The 14,813-nt window shown below is 36.7% G+C and overlaps 1 protein-coding gene and 1 pseudogene across 2 annotated transcripts in view; both read right to left on the minus strand.

Moving 5' to 3' along the window:
• The window catches only part of LOC147871627 (kelch-like protein 10), a 128,746-nt gene extending 127,147 nt beyond the window's left edge, over positions 1-1,599 (minus strand). The window contains exons 1-4 of the mRNA XM_087360528.1: positions 1,287-1,599; positions 1,102-1,203; positions 888-997; positions 184-301 (exon numbers count right to left, since the gene is read on the minus strand). Coding sequence (XP_087216654.1) covers positions 184-301; positions 888-997; positions 1,102-1,203; positions 1,287-1,370 — 414 coding nt within the window. The 5' untranslated portion in view covers positions 1,371-1,599. The remainder of the gene's footprint in view (positions 1-183; positions 302-887; positions 998-1,101; positions 1,204-1,286) is intronic.
• Positions 1,600-3,390: 1,791 nt separating this feature from the next.
• Positions 3,391-11,545, minus strand: LOC147871635 (protein N-terminal asparagine amidohydrolase-like; annotated as a pseudogene). Its single transcript, XR_015538536.1, has 6 exons — positions 11,382-11,545; positions 9,933-10,124; positions 8,903-8,965; positions 8,272-8,455; positions 5,032-5,139; positions 3,391-4,025 (listed from the first exon to the last, which is right to left on the minus strand). The product of XR_015538536.1 is annotated as a protein N-terminal asparagine amidohydrolase-like (transcript).
• Between the last annotated feature and the right edge of the window lie 3,268 nt (positions 11,546-14,813).

The following is a 14,813-nucleotide window of genomic DNA, read 5'->3' on the forward strand; positions in this document are numbered from 1 at the left end:
CATTTAGACCAAAGTTATAGATGTACTTGCCGCCAGACTCTGTTAGCAGCAGAAATTCATGCTCTGGTGCTGAATTCCTTGCATGTGATAAAAAGTACATACACTTGATTGCAGTCTGTAAAACAGTTCAACTTTGCAACTGCTTCAAATTTGCCATGCAGGAAGTAAACAAAGTATACAAACCATAATATTTTTGGTCCTTTCAAGGGACAAATCGAAATGATTATAGACTGTCAAGTCGGCATCTTTCTTCCCAATCTTGACGAACAAGCAAGAGGAAGAATGTGTCTTGTGTTCATTCCTAGAAAGAGCAAGAAACGTTAGGAAATATTGCATTGTGAATTATACCTATTTTAACTTAAATTTTTGCCATAAAATCCATACTTTAAATATGGCTTCAGTCTTTTCTGAGATCCTGTTTCACTTATGAAGGGTATCAGATAAGAGAATGACAGTTCTACTAGTATAGCTGTTGCTGACTACATTCTTACGGCTGTCTTCAATGTCACCAAAACATGGAAGGGCACGTGGCTTAAGTGATATTAGTACTTTGGTTGAGACAATTCAGCTCAAGAAGGAAACAACTGCCAGACATTTGCAGAAAAAGTTAGAGTTGGGCAGTGGCAGTGCCATACTGCAACTGGAGTCTCCCTCTCCCTCAAAGTGGTCATGAACTGATGTTGCAGCCTATGGCTGCCACTGAACTGAACTGATTTAATTAAAAATGTACATTTTGTGATCTTCTGATTTTTAAAAGTATTTGTTTGTGCAACAACATGAAAACAAAAAACTGGCATCCAGCTGTACCCAGCAGTATCATAACAAATGTTCTGAAACATCACCAGCCTTCCCTTTTCACCAAGTTTTCAAAATAAAATTCCACATACCAGGGATCATCATCTTGTTTCCAGCCATCCAGCTTCTTTAGGCACACTTGACATTGAACTAGGTCAGGTTCATCCTTCGAGCCGCAGAAAATATAACCTGCCTCAGCCATCTAAAAGCAGGCAATAGCACACCTCCAAATCATTGCTACACTTGTTTGTATATTTATTCAGGCCGGAATTTATATGTTTACAACGAAATATATTTATATTGTACCTTCCGGGCATTGCATGAAGTATCTTCGTTAAATGGCCAACTTTTGAACGTTCCCAGGCGTTCATCTTCAAGCATGTATGTCGCCAAGTCAGGCACCTCCATCTGTAACATTATATGAAGGAAAAGGAAAACGTGGATTTTATATTAAGAACAAGCCAGAATTACTTACAGGAGCATTAACTGACCATGTTCGTTATATGAATAGTTTCAATTGCCCTATTAATTTCTTCTTCGTTTTGGAAATCCAATGACGTTACGGAAGCTACCATATAGGTTATAATTTTCTTGTCGGAGGTATCTTGTAAGCCTCTGGCACTGAGAATTTTAAATAACACTCCACCATTATTATAGTGATATATACGTCGGTATTGAAGTTATAATACAATTGAGAATCAGTAAGTAATAGGTTTATGTATCCGCTGAGTTTCGGTTAAGTTAAAACAAAACAACTCTCCCGGTACACATTATTACCAACATCGCAACACAAGCGTGTGAGATTATTTTCAAAGATATATGTAAAATAAGAAAAGCGCTTTACCCTTCAAAATGGTATGGTTAAGAGGGGACACTTATGTGTAATTCTGCTGTTATAACGTAGTAATAGCTATGAATCATCTACTTAGTCACTGATTAAAACAATCCTCCCTATTTAGATTTCATGAATTGGCGTCATTGAAATAGTTCGTGAATTCAACTGTTCCGTTGCTATGGCTGCAAAAGATGTTTGAAATTGTTTATATATGTATAACTGTGGGGTATAATTACTTTATTTCCCAACTGATTGTTTTATTATATTGCAGACAAATATAATTTGTTGCCGAATATTTAAATATTAAGGAATTATGGTTGACGAAGACGTTAATTATTTAGATCTAATTTCTATAAAAGGGTTTTTTCAGTAAAGTAATTACTGTAACTGAGGAAACCCATAGAAAGTGGGGGAATTTTGTATGAGAGATGAGAGAATTGTTTAAGGGAGAGTATTAACACTTTACTGCTTATGAATGAGACCTGTGTGGCCAGCGTAAGAAGCAGAATGTACTGAAAAATAAAACATGTTGCATGTTTGTGCCTTCTCTTAACACTTTACACCTCATGTCTTGTAATGCCACGTGAACTTGTGGGTGGATACCAGTGTTTCAGAGGAACATGCTACCTCAATCTTCAGGACCTAAGAACGTTGATGTCCACCTTCAAGTTCATGTGGTGCTGATTTTCCTCCATTTTCACTCTTTGCTACTCATTGGTCTGGCACCTGTCATCCTGTGGAGCTTTGAGACTAGTCACCTTGTATCTAAATATGACATCCACAAAGTTCATGTGGAGTCAGTTGCCTTTCCCTGTGACAGTGAATGTCTGATATCTTTGGGTGGTCTTGATGACAGTAACATCATTGTGTGGAATATTGAAAAAGAAGAAGTGTTGTGTGGTAATTACCAATCAATGATACCATCATCAACAACATAATGAATTCAGGTATATAATTGATATTTCTTTAATTAAGAAAGTGGTCCCAAGTTGCAAATTCTTTTAAAATATAACTAGTCATTCCCCTGTTGCTTCTTTATTCTGCTCAGACTGTTCACCTCGAACCCCCTCATCAACATTACAAGTTCCTTCGTCATGGTTTGTTTGCGGCTGGGCGAACCATTCTAAAGAAAAGAGATTTAATTGTGTTTGTTCATTAACTCCGTCTTAATGATATCATGAGGCAATGCTTCCTTTAAAATATTTGTCCAGGAAGCGTATGGTGGCGGCATCCTTAGTCTTGGTGGCAGTGAAACAAACCAACCCATCCTCTTTTAAAATAAATATTTAAAGAGAGAAATTACCTTTCATACCATCCTGGAGACTGAAGCGAACAAAGAAGCGGAAGATATCTGAAAGTCTGATCTACAGAACTTTAACTTACAAATAAGGTTATGTTCATATATTTTCTTGCATTACAGGAACAAAGTTAAAAGAAGTGATAATTTGTCCAGTTTCTTACACTAGTGTTTCGATATTGTATCGGAACCCACGTTCCACTGTTTTCATCCCTCCAGTAGTGGAGTGGCCACTTATCACAGAACACTGTCAGATCTGGGAATGGATGGTCTTGGATGTACTTCAATGTTGCCCGCACCTGTCAGCATAATACAAGCTATTAATCTTTATGGTCTGTGTGTTATGTCTTACATACTTGATCCAACTAACCTCATATTACAATAGCCTATCACTCAAATATTAACCTTTGGAGTTCAAGTCTGGCTGGCAGCAAATCCCTTATTACAATAGAATAAAGGTTAATTCCAGTTAGTAATCCTTATTTTATTACTTAGTCTATAGATATCTAATGCTTAATCTTTCAGTACTTTGATTTATTATCACTTGATAATGCTCCTGTCATTTCTGCTACATAAAATTCAAATGTAAGGTCTGAGGTTCTCATGATGGTGAGTACAAAGACGTACGTCTTCTAATTCAGACAGTTTAAACTCTGCTATTAACAATTAAAATGTTGTATAAAGAAATTAAGAGAAATTTAATTGAACTGTGTGGCATATGACAATTTGAATGTGCAAACAGTAAAAATTATAAATACAACTGATATACAATGTGATTCACTTGTCCTTCTGATAATCTGTTTATTTTCTGAATGCAGTCTTGTATTGGGAAAGAAATTCTCTTCACAACTAAGTGGATGGCTCCATAATCACTGCTTTATACCGCCGTAATTCAAATACACTATATTTTAAATTAAGCTAAACATACACATTCTACTGCATGACAAAATGAGGTGGCTCTACTTCTGGTGCTGTGGACAAATGCTGGAAAATGAAATCATCTGTCTGCTCTAACCAGAGGTCAACACCTCACAGAGGATCATAATTAAATGGTCCAATTCGTAACAATCCCAGCTGACAATCGTACACATCCAAAATCTAAAAGAAAATTAAACATTAATATTTAAAACATAGGAATTTACAAGCTGATGGTATAATATCTCACAACTGAGAGAATGGGTACAAAAACCTGCTTTAAGTAGACGAAGTGTCAATTTAATTGTTATATAAATTATAGCAAAATCAAAATCAGTTCTTCACTGACTGGAATTTTATATCACATGATTAATCTCCCTTCTTAAAATACATATGTGATGATGAACATTACAAGACAGGAAGTTCAGAGTGACAGTCTTATCTCCTCTAAGTATTATTAGGATGACCAAATCAGGTAGGATGAGAGTGGCAAGGCATGTAGCATGGATGGGAGCTATGAGAAACACATACAGAATATAAGTTGGTTATCTGAAGGGAAGAGACCACTGAGAGACCAAGATGTAGGTGTAAGTATACCATTAAAATGAAACTCAGAAAAGTAAGGCATGAGGATATGGAGTGGACTCACGGGATTCAGAACAGGGATCAATTACAGGCTCTTGCAACAGTGTAATGAACCATCAGGTTCCATAAAAAGTGTGGAATTTCTTGATGAGATTAGTGACTATTATTAGCTTGTCAAGGACTGTACTGAACGGACTTGATATAAACACAAGAACAAAATATATCATTTTGGGTCATACTTGATTAAAAATTCCAATATAAATGAGAAAAGGGAACAGACATTCTGTGCTTTCTTATAAAATGTAAAAAAGACAGTAACAAAGACATTTGTATGAACTGATTATCCAAATGTTTTCACTTTTCTTCATTTCCTGGAGCCTCTTACCTGTTATCACATATTTTAGAGGATGCAACACCAAATTCCATGCTTCATGGCAAAATAAGGACTTTTACGATTCTATTATTGGTACTTTGGATATACTTGAGTATTACCAAGATTTTGATTATTCCTATATTCTGCTGAGCGTAAGAGAAAGTAATTTAACTATCTGCAACTGGACATAATGAGCAATAAAAAAGATGGACTGTTTTCTGTTCAACTCACCAACTCCGTAAAGTATTGACCAATGAATACCACCACAATTTGTAGTGTTCAGTTCTCCCACACAGGCAAGCATCAAATCAATCTCTACTAACTGCTTATGGAAGGAATCTGTAACAATTATAACATATGACTGTCTGAATAGTAACCACTTATTCTCTATTGTAGGAGAAAAGGGAACTTCAAACCTTGTACCTGGGGTTTAATGGTTTAGAGGTACACTACTCTGATGAATGGTCAACTGGACAGTGAGTATGCTGTGATGCACGGCTAATATTGGAGTTAAAGATTGAGCAGAGTTCACAGACGCTGGTTTAACAAAGATAATACAAGTACAAAGAGAGCGATCTTCTGGGTTGTTACACCATGTAGTCTGCTAGAATTTTATCAGTGTTTCAGAGGTGCTTGCTGCTTTTATCATCACAATGATCAACCCTGATGATGGAGGCAGCAAGTACCTCTGGAACACTGGTAAATGTCTACAACATTACGTGGTGCAACAACCCAGGAGACAGTCATCTTCATACCCACCACTGTGAGAACCTTAAATATCACATAATACAAACTTTGATTCCTTAATCTGGTATTTATAACACATTTTTGTTGTGGGCAAACTCTTCAATTAATTCAGTCAGCTAAATAAGCAGTTTTTGTATGAACCTTTAGGTTTTCAGAGTGGTGACAGTGTGGATTGTGGTCCTCTAGGTTAGGATGCTGAGCAGTCTTGTAAATGGTTGTATGGTTTTGGAATAATATATCACTTCAATATTCTACCTTGAAACTGGAGATAATATGTTACTCCACATAATTTTGAACATATCATGTTTATCTTCAGGGACATAACCTAGTAGACCACACTAGTAAAATCAAATATGGACTTGTGATTTTGATCATAACTATATTGGGCATGTAGTGAGTAATTTCTTTTATCTGAAAGGAAGTACCTGTGTTAATCAGAACACTGCCTAAAGAACAAAAAACGTTCAGACTCTTCTAATTCACAAGTTTCCCTGCTTTTGGAATATCTCGAGATATTCCAAAATATTTAAATAAGATTTTTGCTTTATATATTATGCAACCACTTACATTTAATTAAGTACATTAAGGCTTTCTGAATGTCACACATTGGAGCCACATACATGACTGACTGCCTAACAGATCAGTGGATTATTTAATACTGCATTAGCAAAATAAGTATAAAAAGATATTTGGATCTATCATGATTTAGAGGCATACCACGTCAGCAAACAAAACAAATTACAGGATACACCAAAATCAAAATCAAAAAAAGCTTCGAACACTTTAGGGGTCAACGTCACTAATTCCCTTCACTGAACTGACATATTAATTTTATTTTTCTGATCCTCATTCTTTTAATGCAGTATTTCCAGTTTCTTCTGCAATTTTATGTAAAATCTGTTATTTCATTACTGAAAAGAGTGGTTCTGCATTTTATAAATAAAAAGTCAAGCCAACATGTACTTTGGCTAGTATATTATGATGGAATACATAAAAGTCTAACAACACTTCATGATCTCACATTTTCTATATAACATAATGCTTCCACTGTACATTAACTTCTACTGTCCTGCTTTTCTCCTTGACGCACAATCGTGGCTATCATGATGTAGTCAGTTGCATTGTACATAATGATAACATGAGGCCCTCTTTCTGACCTCCTGTCAAGTTCATAAACATGAAAAGAAATCAGTTTTCCTTCTGGGGTAAAAAAGGCAGTCACAATGCATTTAAGCCCTAAAAAGTCTAGTAACTCCGAAACAGAACAAAATATTGTTATCAATCACCATCATCATAATCCTGTCAGGTATTAGGCCGTACCTTTAGTGGTTTTACTAAACTTCTCTTCCTATAAGTCAAAAGAAAATTTGTTTCTCTATTCTGTTCTAACATAGCTTTATCTATATAATTTCAGCATATTCTGTCAGAAAAATGAAGGACTATTATGCAATTAAGGAAATTATAGTGATAAAGTCATGAGAATTAAGTAATATATTGGCTGGTACAAAGTCAACACTGATCTGATCAGAAAAACAGCCAAACCATAAATAAAAGCAATCAATTTTAACATGTTCTTTAAACAGTAACATTTATATGCTACTTGCTGAAGAAATGTTCCACCAGATATTTACCAACACTTCTCTTTATGTTTTAGATGCTGAAATAAAGAAACAGAAAGAAGTCTGTGTTTCAGTTCTATGCCATAGAAACAAAAAGTGATTAAAAATATTACAACTCTCTTATAATTTCTTTAGAGGAATTATTTACAATGCATTGGACTTTCATATGACCACTATCAGGTAATATACATATTTCAGATCTGTTTATTTAATGATAAAATTAATATTAATTATAATTCAGGTCCAAGTTGTTACCAATTTGAGCTTTGTACCTGGATACTGGGGATACTGGAAACGACCCATTCTTCAAGTGCCTGAGCACTGCAGGTCCCAACTTTTCGTTGGCTTGATCTATAGACATTCGGTAGGACTCCTTGGAAGAGGGATCGGCCCATCACAAGGCCTCTACCTGTACACAGGACAGCACAACACCAAAAAAACGCGGAAAAACATCCATGGCTTGAGTGGGATTCGAACCCACGGTCCCAGCAACCAAGCGGAACAAGGCCCACACCTCAGATGACACGGCCACTGTGGACCCCGAGCTTTGTACCAATCTTTCTATTGTATGCACACAAACATCACCATCATCTCTATACAACTTCATCTCTATTGGATCTTATCACTTCACAATCAAAAATGTTATCACATCGCCCTGCTTAAAATGTGATAAGAACCACAAATTTCAATTGTAATCACATCTTTCATAGAAAATATACAGTGATCATTATCAATGTTCACTTCAAACCAAAACTGAACTTGCTCAACAATTTTTTTTTTAAAATTCACAATACTAAATTTTTAAAAAAATCTGTTCAGATTTCCTCAAGTTGTCACACATACAAATGGATTTACAGTAATTCTAATAGGCTCTCTATAGGGATTTTAATGTGCCTAAAAAGATAGGCATTATTTTTGGGGTGACCCTCATACAGCCTTCTATATGTCTGCATAGCTTCATATGGGAGGAAGCATGTTAAGAACTTCATTCAATTTGGATATGTTAATGTGATCACTGACAATTTGCCTTTAAAATCTAAAGCAGACTGTATATGGCAAGCAACACTTATGAAACTGTTCCAAAGGAAAATAAATAATGACTTACGCATGATACTGTGGAACAACCCTTCCGAATAATTATGGCTATCTGAAAAAACCACCAATGAACTGCAATTCTAGACGTCCCTCAGGATAACCCAAGGCTAATTCCTGGACTCTATGAATCACGTTCATAACACCCTCATCTGTTCCAGCACCATCCAAATGCGCTACTGCCACAGCTCCTGATCCTGTAATGACAGCCAGTCATCATTCTTTAACTACGCCTTCAAGACAACATACTGGAAGACCAAGAATGAAGAGCGGTCAGGTGAAGAGACAGGCATTCTCAACAGGAGAAGCTGGATGTTGGTTACAGTGTATCAATTTGTAACTACATAAAGTTTCTGCTAAATTGACTGTGCCAGATACACTAACTAAAGACAATTACATAAACAATGAAATGCACAGCATTAATTTATTCCTCAGCATCTACTACCTGTCTCACCAGGATGTGAACTGGATTCATCTCAAAAAGGACAGGTTCCAATACATCAGATTTTCAGATCAGTATAAATATGTTTCGGGCACTGACAGATTTATGGTGAATTCCGCTGCCTATTTTACTCCATATTATACTGTCTAATATGTTGAGCTGCAGTATGACAGTTACTGCAACTTATAATTTAAACACTTACCTGAATGACGGAGAGCAACGATGCATGTTGTGACGTCATCTGACCCAAGAATATTTACATTTTCTGTAAAGGAGAAAAGTTTAATTTGTATGCACAATCAAGTTTTCAAAATACTGACTGAACAAAGAATAGACCAGGAACAATGGAAAAAATACATGTAATCAAACCTATGAGAGAACCACCAAAGAAATTGATCACAAACAAGTTAGGAAATATATACACAACATAACAATTCTGATGACTATAATTTTACCTTTGGCCATTGTGAATGGATGAGGAATTCCACATCCACTCACTACCATGTGCAAAGTGCCTGTTAATATTGCCCGAAACAAGCAACAATTGAAAGGTGCTGACAAATTTTAAGACAATTTCCCAATATTTCATTTTGGACAAATCTGTTCAGCAGTTCGTGAACATTAATTGTGGACAGGCAGACAGAAAAATATGGTCTAACTTAAACAATGCATTTCAGTAAGTTTTAGTAGTAAACACACCAATAAATTACAAAAACAAAAGAAGTTCTTTGTGAATTTACATCAATGAGAAGTTAACTAATTAAGTCTTAAAATAGACCATAACATCCTCTATCATTCAAAGTCACAACATCCTTCAAGAATCATATGTCATACTCTGGCTGAAGAAACATTTGAATGACTTCAGTCAGATATTAACAGGACTAAAATAAAAGAAAACATTACTTTCCACCAAAACATCCATATTTGAGGTGTAAGGAAGAATAGCCAGTTAATAAAAGCCACCATTAACTTAACCAAGTCTACGTATTCACACTTGGCTCCAAATAATACAATCTTACTAAGAAGCATACGGGTGTTGTGACATAGTCAGGCTAACATAAACTCAGAGACACATGAATATATATCCTACAATTTGTTGCACATTTCAAATTGAATTTTATAATGTCTACTTGTACCCATTCTGTTTCTTGATTCTCACAAACTGCCTATCCTTTTCAAGCATAAAAGTTATGAGGATTCTTACAATGCACACTTAAATGCCTGATACATACTGTCATGGGGTACAGTAACTGCCAATTCCCTTTGCTGGACATAGAGGAGGCCAACAGATCCTACCACCTTTGTAGGAATAGCAAGCAGTTGTGATGCCGAGTCCTTATAAAATGGTTGATTGTGAAATAAGGTCCGCGTGTTGGGAGGCACCTCCTCCTGTAGCACGCCACTCAGCACTAGAACCATTCTACCTGCAACATGGAAAAGAAAATGACTACAGTTCATGTTCCTGAAATGCCCATAACATATAACAGGGAGTGAAAAAGCATTGCTAGTATGTAACTGAATTTAATTATCACGTGGGCAATAAGAGGAATTAAGTTAACAAGCTGGGTGACAGTCAAATAATTTAATGATGAAATCTGTTTGATTCTACATGAGCAACTTTCAGTGTTCGACAAATTATAACATTATATTATGCAACAGCTTTACTGAGAGCCACTGAATGATGCAGTCAATCAGCTAGTACTTCTGCTCTATATTCATGATAACCCCAAGTTTAAATCTCAGCCAGAGGCAGGCTATCCTGACAGAGGTGCTTCATAATTTTCCTCAGTCTCTCCAGGTCAATGTCATCTGACAGTATATAATCTGAACAACTGAAAGCATCATTAAATAAACCATGAATGAAGAAGTTGAATACTGCATGCCAGAACACACTTGACTGGAACAATATTCAATGTAACAAAAACTCAGATTTTTCGTATTATCTACATGAAGTTCAATCTCAGTGTACGAAGAAAATAATCTGACATATAACTAAGAGGAATATTCATGACAGTGAAGTTATTGGCATGTATAAATATGTGCCTTGTATGAAGTTAAGACTAATTTCTCAAGCTTCAACAATCTGTGCAGATCCTGTCAACTATTTTCAATGGCATGTGCATGCATAAGAAAACACCACAACATGGATATGGTTTCACAAAATCTTTTACTTGAATTGCTATGCTATTATGCTATCACAGGAAAACAACTTTAAAAGTTAGGATAATTGAAAAGATAACATAAATATAAATTTGGTACATATTTTCATGGTTTTATGTTTCAACCAACATTGACTATGGCCTATAATTAATTCTTCTAGGGCTACCAGCCATGTAGGGTAGTTTACTGGAGTAAACACCGACATTTTGAGAGTACAGAGCACCATGAGGAGGGGGAGAATGGATGAACCTTAAAAGGAACAGCTTTTGTACAATAACTGCAATATCGACCTTAACCATGAGTGCCGCTTAAATCACTGTTACATTTGTAGTCTGATTGATACGCTACAAGAACATTGGATGATGGAGAGCTGCTTCATTCACTCTTGTGAAAAGCACTAAATATTTTCATGCTTTTATGAATCATTCACTTACAGAGGCAATAATGTTGTAAAAGAAAGTTCTGCCACTATCATGGTTCTCTTTTCTAAATCCAAATACATCAATAAAGAATTTCCTTACAATTCTCCTTAAAATCTTCCTGGACTTCTCCATTAGGTACTTTTGGCAGCATCATAGGACATGTCACATAGCCCTCCTCTTCCAAAACGATGAGTCCTTCCTGAGAAGTCAACATTTTCCCAGTCACTCAAGAAATTGCAAACATTTTATAGAACCTGAAGGTTCATTACCATGTTCACAAGGGCCTGCCACTGGTCCCAATCTTGAGCCAGATGAATCCAGTCCATGCCATTCCATTCTCGTCTAGATCTTCTGGTTGTCTCTTTCCATTTGGTTTGCCTACCAAAACCCCGTGTGTCTTTTAAATTGGGGCTACATGCCCTGCCCATTTCTTCTCCTTGTGGAACTTTCTCCAGCCTCCTAGCATTTCATCCCATTTGGGTCCAAATATTCTCCTCAGCCACTGTTCTCAAACACCCTCAGTCCACGTTCCTCCCTTAGTGTTATAGATCAACCTTCAAACCCATAAAAAACTATGGGCAAAATCAAGGTTTTGAATACTGTTAATTGTACTATTTTAGATAGAGAAAAAGGTTCTGAACTGAAAGGAATCTACCTTTAGGTTATGTTATGGTCCGACCGCAAATTCGCACTACCTCGGCTGGAAACGGAACTACGATCCAAGATGGCTTCCTGCAGAGCGGCCAACTTCGCAAAATCAAATCACCGATAAACCGTGAAGGCTGTAATATTGTTCAACAGATGGCGTATCTATTTAGCTTTCAGGTAGCTGTAGTGGACGTATTTGCACGCAGTGTAGTAGTACTTAAATTGATTGATAGGTGTGTCAGTGTGTTTCCACTAATAGTTGAGTCTAGAATTAATTTTATGGAACTCCTAATTGCCAGTGTACTATGGGGTAGGGGGGGGGGGGCAGAAATCTATTGATATGTTTTTGAACGTTAAGTACTTTTTTTTTTCAATTTTATGGATTTACCAGTGCCCTAGAAATCTTGGAGGTGGAAACCGATTGATATTTTTGCGAATTTTGAGAGTGCTTAATGAATATTTGAGGAGCCATTTTCGTTACTTTGTGAAAATCTTACGCACAATAAAATGGAGGATTTGAATATCTCTAGTAAAATTATTGTCTCAGGAATACAGAGTTTGAAAATCTGTACACCCCCCACGAGGTCATTCGGTTTAGGAATCCAATCTGCAGTGACTACATTGATATCACAGCTTTAGGTTAAATAGCACAGGCCATTAATGCGCTAGTATACTGACAAGTGTCCTGAGTACACACACCAGAATTCATTTACTGGAGTGTAAATTACATCTCGTGGGATGTGTTTTTATCGCAAATTTGTCGTCTTCAAGAACAGATGTCTGCAGTACAAAGCAAAACCATTCCTATGCAAGGTTTCTCTTAGGGCGGAGTTTCGTCGACTTTTTTTCAGTGCACAAGACAACCAACCTTCTCGTTCCTTTAAATTTAGACTTTGTGATGGTCATTATTCACACCCTCATCAGCAATAAAAGAATGGGAGAGAGAAATAAGTAAATATTAACGAACAAGTCTTGTAGGAGCTGTGACGGACAGCTAATTCAGTAGTTTATTTTATGATACTGTGCCAACTGTTGGTGTTATTGTCGTGTTATTATTAATGATGGAAATGAGATATATATGTACTTACTGAAACATGACAATAGTTTACCAATATTAATACATTTAAAGTATGCTTAAGTTAAGAAAAGAGATCAGTCTGGAAAATCTATGTAATGTGTTTGGCAACAAACAAGTTCATATTTTCCCTTCCCACTGAATGCATGGTTTATTCCAAGCTCGCTCGCGTAATTGTTAGGAACACGTACATTATCAGATGTTACGCTGGTACATTAACAAGACCTTCCAGCCCCACCGCTCAACGAAGGCTTCTTAGCTTCTGCACGTTCACGTTAAGTAAATGTTATTTTCCTGAGTAAGTAGCTCAGTCATGCAAACGCCCGTCTGTGCTAGTTATTACGCGTTCTTTGCGCAAAGTTCGTGTCTCCGTCCGTCCGTCCGTCTAATCCATTCAACTCGAGAAGGACATATTTCGATAAAATTTTACATGGCGTTTGTGCCATCCTGCACGGTCTCAGAATTGTACTTTTTGGATATCCTACAAGCGATGACAATAAATGACGTATGAGGAAGTTCGTGAAGTGATGCGATCTGGTGGCCATAGTGAGCACCACATCGCAGCACCGTAGTTCGTACCTCTAAAAGCACGCTGTAAGGAAAGCGTGAGGAAATTATGTTTATTCCGTTACGAAATACAGATCCTCCCGGACTTACGCTATCATTCCGTTCTGGAAGGTATTGTGTAACCCGAATTTTGTGTAAATCGAAATAGCTGCTGTAATATACGTACGTACGTATGTATACGCGTTTTTACATGTCTCTGCTTTGTAGAAAAGAAATGAAAACATGAAGATGAAGCTAGCGTGGAGAAACGCCTTAGTAAGGATAGGAAACGTTTATAAAAACAAAATTTCGTTTACATTTTAATCATATTCTGGCAGCGCACGACAAAACACTTAATTTTAAGATGCAGAAAATTGTGTTTTATGCTATATGGGACGGTTTGTGTAAGCCGGGTCTTCCGAAACCGTGGGAGCGTCTATATAATTTCCGAGCATATTATTAAAATGTGACGGACACAAACAATTCTTATCCTGTAGATTATGACTCAGTCCAGTCACTGTTTGAAGTCACCAACAATCCAGAAGCAATTAATCCATTTTTCTTTATACTTTGAATACAGAGACGTCATAACACATTCAACCAATGTTCTCTTTTCACATGTATTATATCTAATACAAAACGAAACGATATGAACGTGTAAGTACGGAAACACATCGTCTGAAGATGGCAGTACAACACACTGCCGAAACGTAATTCATGGTCAAATCCTTCACTTCATGTCTTTCCTACGCTTGTGTGTCTCAGCTGTACCAACTGCACATTTTTTAATTTTATCTGCCGACCACTATTCTCGTTCCCTGTCCAAACCAGCTTTTGTATCTTGGTCTAGCCATTGTGCTTATGGTCTCCCCTGGGACTCCTTAAACAAGTCATTTTTACTAATCTTGCTTTGGTTCATTCTCTGTTCATACATTGTTTTAGCACGTCCATTCCGACAAAGTTTACCTTTTCTACATTTGACTCGGCAACTCACAGCTGAGAAAGAGACTTTTTTCCAGAATAATAGTGTTAAACGCTCATGTGTCTTGGGCGAGTCACAGAACAATCAAAGGAAAACCTAAGTCTCTAGTAGGGATCTAACAAAAGAAATCACAGAGCTCTGAGCTCTATCGTTACAGACTTTATCATGTTCTGAAACAAACTTTCAAGTATTACTTGTCTGTCTTTACGAGGGAAATATAATTTACCGCCAGTTAATGATTACGTTAGCCAAGACCTCAGTATGCTCTCTACTGTGACCC

This window comes from Zootermopsis nevadensis, unplaced genomic scaffold, assembly GCF_977971745.1.
Source record: "Zootermopsis nevadensis isolate Lab colony 2312 unplaced genomic scaffold, Znev_1.0 Znev_ptg000045l, whole genome shotgun sequence".
NCBI classification, from domain to species: domain Eukaryota; kingdom Metazoa; phylum Arthropoda; class Insecta; order Blattodea; family Termopsidae; genus Zootermopsis; species Zootermopsis nevadensis.